The sequence below is a fragment of the Diceros bicornis genome, chromosome 24, assembly GCF_020826845.1.
Source record: "Diceros bicornis minor isolate mBicDic1 chromosome 24, mDicBic1.mat.cur, whole genome shotgun sequence".
Lineage (NCBI taxonomy): Eukaryota > Metazoa > Chordata > Mammalia > Perissodactyla > Rhinocerotidae > Diceros > Diceros bicornis.
In genome coordinates, this window is record NC_080763.1 from 37,504,690 (window position 1) to 37,515,253 (window position 10,564).

The window sequence follows — 10,564 nt, forward strand, 5'->3', positions numbered from 1 at the left end:
TTTGAGCTCATTTGGTTTAGGTTAAGGATAGTGATAGGCATACAGAGGTATCTCATTATGGTTTTAATTTGCATTTCCCTGAGGATTTACGATGTTGAGTACTTTTCACATGCTTATTGGACATCCTGATAGTGTCTTATGGAGAGTGTTTGTTCAAAATTTGCCAATTTTTGTTGAGTTGCTTGTCTTATCACTATTGACTTGTAGCAGTTCTTTAGATATTCTGGGTGCAAGTCCTTTGTATTGAGAGTATTGTCTCCCTGTCTGTGGCTTGTATATTAATATTACCTTTTGAAAAGCAGAAGTTTTTAATTTTGATAAATTCCAGTTTAGCCATTTTCCCTTTTACAGTTAGTACCCTTTATGTCTTGTCTAAGAAATCTTTGCCTACTCCAAAGTCATTAAGATAGTCTTCTATGTTTTCTTCTAGAAGCTTTACGACTTTAGCATTTTTATTTAGGTCTATGATCCATCTAAAATTAATTTTTTTAAAAGATTTTTTAAATTGATTTATTCTTTTCCCCCCAAAGCCACAGTAGATAGTAGTATGTCATAGCTGCACATCCTTCTAGTTGCTGTATGTGGGACACGGCCTCAGCATGGCCGGAGAAGCGGTGGGTTGTTGCGCGCCCGGGATCTGAACCCGGGCCGCCGGCAGCGGAGTGCGCACACTTAACCGCTAAGCCACGGGGCCGGCCCCTAAAATTAATTTTTGTGTGTAGTGCGAGGTAGGGGTCAAGTTTAATTTTTTTCATATGTATATGAATACAGTTTATCCTGTACCATTTCCTAAAAAGACTTTGCTTTCTCCAATTGAATTTCATTGACACCTTTGTTAAAAATCAAATGACTGTATATGTGTGGGTCTGTTTCTGGACCCTCTATTTTGTCTCATTGAATAGAATTACTGTAGCTGTATAGGAAGTCATGTAATATGGTAGCGTAGGTTGTCCTGTTTTGTCTCTTTTCAAGATTGCTTAGCTATATTTGCATTCCCACTTAAACTTTAGCCCCAGCTGATTGAATCTACAAAGAAGCAATTCACTTTGTCCAGTTCACACTCAAGGGGGTGGGTAGGAGGGGAGTGTCCCCCTCCTAGAGGGACACGTATCAAATAATTTATAGTTGCGTGCTTAAATCATCATGGTACTTAGTAAATTTGGGAGGAGATACTTGAGGCTTTCCAAATATCATGTTTTTCCTTCAAGTTTTGCCCACTAATTTTAGTATTCATCAATGGATTATGCCATGGTGTTCTAATAGTGATTTTCTATTTTCTCCACTTCTTCCACCTATATTATTTATGATTCTTTAAGGAGGAATTTATTTATTCAATCATTTATTTAAATCATTATGGACACATGAATATTTATTGGGTTATCATCCAATATTATTTTTTATTTTGTTGTTCAGATTGTTCCAGCTCTAGCCATTGGAAGTTATTTCAGATTGGCATCTGTGTCCTTTGGACATATTTCATCCTTTTTATTTTTTTGAGCATTTCCTTATCTTTTGGCACTATAAGGTGCTTTAGGCTCATCTTGTATTTTTCCTGGCACAGCCCTCAAATTAGCCATTTTTCTAAGGAGCTCTGGATCCTTTTATTGGAGAATGACATTTAGAAACCTAGATCTGGGCACCAGATGTGCTTGTCAATACTGGAGTATCACTGCTTCTAAGGCCTCACAGACAACAGAGATAGGGGAAGGGGATACATACATGTGCGCGTGCATGTGCACACACACACACACCCATGCATATGCGCATATCTATATCGGTCTCTATCTATCTATCTATCAAAATAAACAACAGTTTATACTGATATCTCCCACTTTAAGCCAGCACAACAGGGCTCTTTCTAGCCTCTCCTCTCTTGCTTCTTTGTAATTTCTTTCTCTGACAGTGAGAAACCTGGATCCCATTATCTACAATTTATTTACTTATTTGCTCAATCCTAGAATATACATAAAGTAGCTTCAGAATTTCTAATCTATACCCCTTTAAGAAACAAATTTAACTACAGTTAAATGTTTATGTACAGTTTATTTTGTCTTTAGCCTTACAGTACCCAGTCAAAACACTGTTTTTTCCCAAACTTACTCAGGTTGGCTCCTTTCCTCCACCATTTCATTGAAGTCATATCATACATTTGCAATACAGTTAGATTCATTTGTTACAATGTGCATTCCATCCTGAGCTCCCTCAACATCCTGGATGATTTTTTTTAATTGCATACAGTTAGTTTCACTGTTTGTGGTATACGTTTCTAAGGATTTTGATAAATTCAGAGTCATGTATCCATCACAACAGAAACATATAGGACAGTTCCACTACTCTAAACACATCCAAGTATTGCCCCTTTGTGGTCAACCCCTCCACCTTTCCCCAACTCCTGGCAACCACCAATCTATTTTCTACCCCTACCGTTTTGCCTTTTCCAGAATGTTGTATAAATGGAATCATACAAATGTGCAATTATAGCCTTTGGGGTCTGGATTCTTTTACTTAGCCAAATACATTTAAGATTCATTCATGTTGTTGCATCAATTAACCGTTCATTCCTTTTGATTGCTGAATAGTATTCAATGGTATGGATGTACCACGGCTTGTTTGTCTACATACCAGCTGAAGAACAACTGGGTTTGTCCAGCTTTTAGTAGCTATGAATAAAGCTGCTATAAACATTTGTATTCAGGTTTTTGTATGAACATAAGCTTTCAATTCAACTTGGGTTAATACCTAGGAGTGAAATTACTGGGTCAAAGGGTATGTGTATTTTTATCTTTAGTAAAACTACCAGATTGTTTTCCAAAATGGCTATACTATTCTGCATTCCTACCAGCAATGAATAAGAGTTGTCATGACTTTGCAAATTCATCCATATTTGACATTGTCAGGTTCCCCCCACCCTAACATTCTAATAATGCTTATTTGCCATACGTATATCTTCTTTTGTCGAGTGTCTGTTCAGATCTTTGGCCCATTCTAGAGGCTGATCATTTTCTTATTGTTGAGTTTTAAGAGTTCTTTATAAATTCTGCATTCAAGTTTTTTTTACTGGATATATGATTTGCAAATATTTTTTCCCAGTCTGTGCCTTGTCTTTTCATTCTCTTAATAATGTTGTTTGCAGTGCAGAGGTTATTAATTGCAATAAAGTATGATTCATTTTTTCTTTTATAGATTGTGCTTTTGTGTCGTATCTAAAAACTCATCAGCAAATTCAACGTCATGCAGATTTTCTCCTACGTTTTAGTCTAGGAGTTTTATAGTTTTATATTTTCTATGATACATTTGAGTTTACTTTTGTATAAGATTTAAAGTATGTGTGAGGTTGTTTTTTTTGCATATGGACATCTAGTTGTTCCAGCACTATTTATTGGAAAGGCTATCTTTTCTCCTTTTTATATCTCTGTCAAAAGTCAATTGACTGTATTTCTGTGGATCTATCTTGGGGCTTTCCATTCTGTTGCATTGATTTATGTATCTATCCTTTCACCAAACCACACTCTTTTGATTATTGGATAATTATAGTAAGTCTTGAAATTGGGCAGTGTGAGCCATCCAAATTTGTTGTTTTTGGAATTGTTTGGATAATTCGGTTCCTTTGATTATAAACTTTATATAAATTTATATAAAAATTTTAGGATCAGCTTGTCTATATCTGTAAAAAAATTTTGAGGGATTTTGATTGGAATTGCATTTAATCTATTGATCAAATTGGGGAGAACTGACATCTTAACAGTATTGAGTCTTCAATTCATCAACATGGTGTATCTCTCCATTTATTTAGATCTTCTTTGACTTCTTTCATCAGTGTTTGTACTTGGCAGCATGCAGATTCTGCACATATCTTTTTTTAGATTTGTTAATACATATTTCTTTTTTGGTAGAGGGTAGAAATCAAAATTAAAACAATAGTACCGTTTACAATAGCACCAAAACCACGAAATACTTGGCTATAAATCTTTTAAATTATGTGCAAGTCCTATATGTTGAAAACTACAAAACACCGATGAAAGAAATTAAGGAAGATCTAAATAAATGGAGAGATATAGCATGTTTATGACTTGGCAGACTCAGTATGATTAAGACTTCAATTCTCCCCTAATTGAGCTTTTGATTCAACACAATCTCCATCAAAATCCAAATAGATATTTTGTAGAAATCACACCAAAACCTGTACACAAATGTTCATAGCAGATTTATTTCTACTTGCCCCAAACCAAAATATACTTCTAGTGGTAAATGGATAAACATACCATGGTTCATCCATGTAATGGAATACTACTCAGCAATAAAAAGAAATGAACTACTGATACTTACAACAACACAGATGAATCCCAAATGTATTCTGCTAAGAGAAAGAAGCCAAACTTACAAGGTTATATACCATATGATTCCATTTATGTGATATTCTGGCAAAGAAAAAACTGTAGGGACAAAGACCAGATCGATGGTTCCCAGGGAGTGGGAGTGGGAGAGGTGATGACTACAAAGGGTCAGAAGAAAACTTTTGGGGAGTGATGGAAATGTTCTATATCTTGATTGTGATAGTGATTACATGACTGTTTACATTCATTTATCAAAACTTGTAGAATTGTACACTAAAAAGGATGAATTTTACTTGCATATAAATTATGTCTCCCTAAACTGTTTTTAAAAAGAGCAGAAATCACAGTAACAATATTAGACAAGTTTAAGTTCCAGGAAAAACATATTAAATGATGTAACAATAATAACAAAGAGTATAATACAAAATAAAACATCAATTATTATGAATATTTACACACCAAGTCCAAATATGTAAAGCAAAAACTGTAAGACCTACAAAGGGAAAGAAAAAGACAATACTACTGGACGACCACCATTCTCCACACAAAGGTAAACAACGATAAGTATTAGGAGAATCTAAATAATATGATTTTCTAAGTAAAACTGGTATAAGACATACAAATCAAATATTATTCTCTGGAAATGGAGACTATGTCTTCCTTTCAAATGTTATTTGAAATCAATCTCTTTATTGGTCCATACAGAGATGCTGAATTTAAAACTTTTGAGAGGAATAAATTGAAATATTCAGGTTATATGATACTTTCTTAGTAGATATTCTCAAGACAGTATTTAGTCTGAATTTTTTTAAGTTCAACATTGCCAAGTGATTAAAACCAATTACTAACCCTCTTATCAACTTCAAAACTTGGTGCAAAATAGTTTGATTCAAAAACAGTTCTCCATACATGTATTATTAACATTTAAACTATAACCAACTTGTAAGAGAAGTAACCCAAATCATTTTTACCTGTATTGTCATTGGAATATCAACCGGATAACCTCATCAGTTTTCTTTAACAAAGAACACATTATAAAAAGTGTTTCTAATCTTAATGGCACTTGTTTAAAGAAAATTTTAAAAAGTAGGTAAATCAGTTTTCAAGCACTATTCTTTTGTTCCGTATAAAGTGGGTGGGGAAGGGACATATTTTGGTAAAGAATGACCAAGAGGGCCATGATGATGGTCAGCATTACTATGAATGGGAGGGCTTATAAACCTATGAGGCTCTTTATTTCTAGGCAAGTTGGCAATGCCCAAACATTATCCAAAATCTAACCATAATCTGGAAAAAATACCATAGGGAAAAAGCAAAAACAATGACAACAATAACTTACTCTTCCCGTGTGTCAATACCCTTCCTTCTTCATATTCAAGACCCAGCTCATATGCACACCATCCCTTGGTAATTACAGATAGGGCAAGACTTTTCCCCTACCCAAACTCTTTGCTAATTTTATTGATTTTAAATCCTTCTTTCCTTTAAATTTATTCATGTTGATAATCATGTCTTTGTGATGGCACCATATCTGAATATTTTTGGTTTAACTTTTATGTTTTTCCTACCCAGTAGATTCCAGGTTCTATAAGGGAAGAGGCCATGTTCTCTGCATCTTTAGAGCCCCAACACCTAGTACCTGGCCTGGGACACAGAACATGCTAAATAAATAAATACTAAATGAATGAATAAATATGTGTGAATCAATAGACATTAATGACCTCAGATTAGGAAAGAAAACAAAGAGGAAATTATTTCTACCAAATTAAAACAAACTATTAGAATCCAAAAGTTTTGTTGCTTCATGAGCTATATGCTATTTCTAAACTCCAAAATGAAAGAAAATGAGCACCTCAAAGCTGAGATATATATTACTGCATTAGGAAAAAAGAGAGGTATCTTCAGTATAGAATAAAAATAAAAATAAAATTAAAGACAGAAAGGCCGCGAATAAACATATCTGTTCTAATATCAAACAGGGGCTCAACTAAGGAACAAAACGTCACTGTCATCACCGAGGGAAAAAGCTCTTTGGAGGAGCGAAAAATCTGCTCTTTCTCCCTTATAAAGGTCTGTACAGATTAGTGGGTGCCTAGAACAGCGCCTGACACTCAAAACATATTTGTCAATAAGTGAATAGTATTCAATCAAGAAACTCAACGTGTGGGAATAAATGATCAAATCAATAGCTGAAGAATAAAGTAGCAAGCTGGGAGATCAAGGGAAGAAGCATTCTAGATGGCGTTGGGGTAGCAAATGGGGATGAAAAGTATAGTACTCAGTAAAATTAAATAAATCTAGGAGTTTGTATAAAGTAGAAAGAAAAGGGAAGCCTGGTGAAGCCTACCATAGATAGTCTTACTAGTGAGTTTATAAAATCTTTATTTAAATCAACACTTCCATAAAAGAGAAGAGGGAAAGCCACCAAACTCATTTTATGATTGAACTACATTTATGCCCAAACCAGAAAACAGACAGTACCAGAAAATTATAGGCTCTTTCCACTTACATTTATGGTTGTAAAAATCCAGAATAAAATATTGGCTAGCCAGACTCAACAGTGTATCAGAAAAATAAAACAAAGGATCAAGTAGGGTTTATTCTAGGAATGCAAGAATGGTTCAAGTCAGGTCAAATTACAAGTCTAGAGGGCAGAATGACTGTGGCTATAACTTTTCATCTCCCAGAAAAGAACTTTTCCATCAGAAAACTAAACCTTTACTTCAACATGCCCAAGAGCCTACAGTCAGCATAATTAACCAATAATCTCTCCAAGGTCAGAGAAGAGGCCTCCCTCCCTATAGGTATTGAAACACGATGCAGCACAAAGAATCGCCCTGAAGATCACTAGCTGCTGTGCTGATCCTCCTGGACACTCCAGTGTATTTACCAGGTCTTGAAGGGGGAGAATGTTGTGCCGTTCCAGAAAGGAGATTACTGGTTGCCATAAACTGAATAAGATTAGCCATCATCAAAACGAAAGGCCTTTATATCATTACCGTTATTATCCTAAAGTTTTACCATTATGCTAAGAATTTAAATGTCTCTAAATACTAGATACTTGTTTATATTCCCCATGGTTTTAAAGGTGTTCCTATGATGCTAATATCTTTTACCTAGAACTATGTGTGTAACAATAAAAAATTATGCATGAGAATAGCCCTGTTTTGAATATGGAACTAACCAAAATTTATTCATAAAACTTAACTAAGAAAGGTCTCACAGGCAATGGTGTTGTCTGACTTCTGTAATTTTCCCTGCAGATACCAAAACAGTGCTAGCTGCACAAGTACCTGATAAGTACAGACGGTCCCTGACTTAACGATGGCTCGATTTATGATTTTTCGACTTTACGATGGTGTGAAAGTGATACGAATTCAGTAGAAAGTGTACTTCGAATTTGGAATCTTGATCTTTTCCCGGGCTAGTGATGTGTGGTAAGATACTCTCGTGATGCAGGGCAGCAGCAGCGAGCCGAAGCTCCCAGGCAGCCCCATGATCATGAGGGTGCCCAGCTGATACACTTACAACCATCCTGTACCCATCCAACCATTCTGTTTTTCACTTTCAGTACAGTATTCAATAAATTACACGAGACAGTCAATACTTTATTATAAAATAAGCTTTGTGTTAGATGTTTTGCCCAACTGTAGGCTAATGTAAGTGTTCTGAGCACATTTAAGGTAGGCTGGGTTAAGCTATGATGTTCAGCAGTTTAGGTGTATTAAATGCATTTTTGACTTCACGATATTTTCAACTTATGATGGGTTTATCTGGATGTAACCCCATCGTAAGTCGAGGAAGATCTGTACTTGTTAAAACTGATTTGAGTTTGAGGGTAAATTTGAAGATATTTCTAAGTGTAGGACAGTAGTCATTTACTAGGAGATTTAAATGTATAGGTCCTACTAAAAGTGTTGAAGCCAAGGTCTTCTCCCTCAAGTGAGAATTTGAAGCTAAGGGGCAATCTAACAGAGGTTGTAGTATAATTTTCTTTTATTATAAAAATACATCCTCGCTCCCACAATCACTCTTTCCGTAGCCATTCAGCTCATTTGTACTGAGGAGGGGAAACTATATAGGAGCAGAAAGAAAGGTAAAGAAGGCTCTTCACAATGTTGTCTACACTTACAACAGGAGCGGGGGACATCTCCTATTTCATTTCACCGTTAGAAAACCTTAGATCCTTTTGTGTGGTTTTCTTCTTTCAGACATGCAAACTGAAAGTAAACCAAGAATGCCTTCGTGAAAGATGACGTGAGTGGAACCATATTAAAATAGAGCCGGAGTAGCAATTTCAGAGGAATTGCCTAGCACGTCTTGTTTTCTTTATCTTCCAAACCACCAACATTCCAAGAAGTCAGTAAGGACAAGAATATCCTGTCTGTAAGGACTGATGAAACTGGACTTTGCTGATGACCGAATCGCCAGCCAATCAATGAAGGACAAGGCAGCCTTTTGTCTGATGACCGAATCTCAAGCCAATCCATGAGGGACAAACCTAGCCTCACCTCCTCTAGCACCAGTGAACTCTTCTTCTTCTTCTTTCTTCTTTTTTTGTGAGGAAGATCAGCCCTGAGCTAACATCCATGCCAATCCTCCTCTTTTTGCTGAGGAAGACTGGCCCTGAGCTGACATCTGTGCCCATCTTCCTCCGCATTATATGGGACGCCGCCACAGCATGGCCTGACAAACGGTGCCTCGATGCACGCCCGGGATCCGAACCCGGGCCGCCAGCAGTGGAGCGCGCGCACTTAACCGCTACACCACGGGGCCGGCCCCAGTGAACTCTTCTTTAATACAACTCACCTCATCCTCCCTTTTTCCCATAAAAACCCTAAGCCCCTCTAATGTAATAGGGACACTAGTTGGGTTTCTACCTGATCTGTGCTCCCTGAATTGTAATTCTTTGACCCCAAATAAATGCTTTGCCTCTTAAACTGGTTTCAGTTTTTGTAGGTTGACACCTCTAACAGATTCAAATCCATACACAGCCTGAAATGTTTCCACACATCCTACCATGCTCTCCTGTACTACACGAGGCTACTCAATGTTCCATCATTTCCCTGAGATTTTTCTTCTACTCCTTTGTTGCTGATATTTCTTCTGCCCTGATTCTGCTCTCTTTTTGGCCTCTCAAAACCTTTATCATAACACCTCCTCATTACTTTGTTACTACCCTGAGCATAACAGTCTTATATGAAATTTTTTTATGTGCATCTTAGTCTTCCACTAGATTGTGAGCTCCTAAAGAAAAGGAATCATGGTTTATTTATGTTTGCATCTCAAGCATCTCACTCAGTACCCAATATATATTAGGCATTCAATAACTGTATACTAAATTGAATCACTATAGTTCTTTTTTTAAGCACTAATTTAAATCTTATCAAATTGCCCATTAAAGACATTCTTATGCTACATTTGAGAGAATACCTTCAGAGGTAAGGACAAATTATCAGCACATTAGACTTTTGAAAAATAATTACCAAAGTCAAATGAAAATGGAAGACGCCAGAATAAATACTACTCATAATTCTCAAAGCAGGAGTAAGCCCTTTTGATGTAAAGAGGGCGATAAGCTTCTCTTTGTCCTTTGAAAATGCATCTTGCCCTAAAAAATATCATTTTTTTTTTTTTTGTGAGGAGGATCAGCCCTGATCTAACATCCGATGCCAATCCTCTGCTTTTTGCTGAGGAAGACTGGCCCTGAGCTAACATCCGTGCCCATCTTCCTCCACTTTATGTGGGACGCCGCCACAGCATGGCTTGACAAGCGATGCGTCAGTGCGCGCCCGGGATCCGAACCCAGGTCGCCAGCAGTGGAGTGCGAGCACTGAACCGCTAAGCCGTGAGTCCGGCCCCAACAATCAAATTTTTGAGGAGAAAGCAAAGTTAAAATAAGTAGAGAGAAGAGTATATTGTATTCACCCTTAAATAAGGGAGAGACTTTAAAGTACATATAAACAAGAGACTGTTATTGCCACCAATAAGTCTAATTCAAGTTAATAAAAAATAACCTTTACAATTATAGTTTTGGAATTATAGATTATGTTACTAAAACTGATATAGTGAAAAGACGTGGCCTCTTAAAACTAGGCAACCTCTTTTGAATTTTGGCTCTGCAAGATACAGGCTGAGGACACTAGGAAAATGAGTTAACTTTATTCCAGTGAAGATTAAAGCTAACAGATATTTTCTGAAAACATCTTACATGGTGTTTTTTATGTAAG

At 36.5% G+C, this 10,564-nt stretch overlaps 1 protein-coding gene across 1 annotated transcript in view; it reads left to right on the forward strand.

The window, feature by feature from the left end:
• Positions 1–8,886, forward strand: part of LOC131421176 (uncharacterized) — a 53,527-nt gene extending 44,641 nt beyond the window's left edge. Inside the window, exons 3-4 of the mRNA XM_058567898.1 lie at positions 7,598–7,771; positions 8,546–8,886. Of these exons, the coding sequence (XP_058423881.1) occupies positions 7,598–7,656 (59 nt within the window). The 3' untranslated portion in view covers positions 7,657–7,771; positions 8,546–8,886. The remainder of the gene's footprint in view (positions 1–7,597; positions 7,772–8,545) is intronic.
• Positions 8,887–10,564: the final 1,678 nt, after the last annotated feature.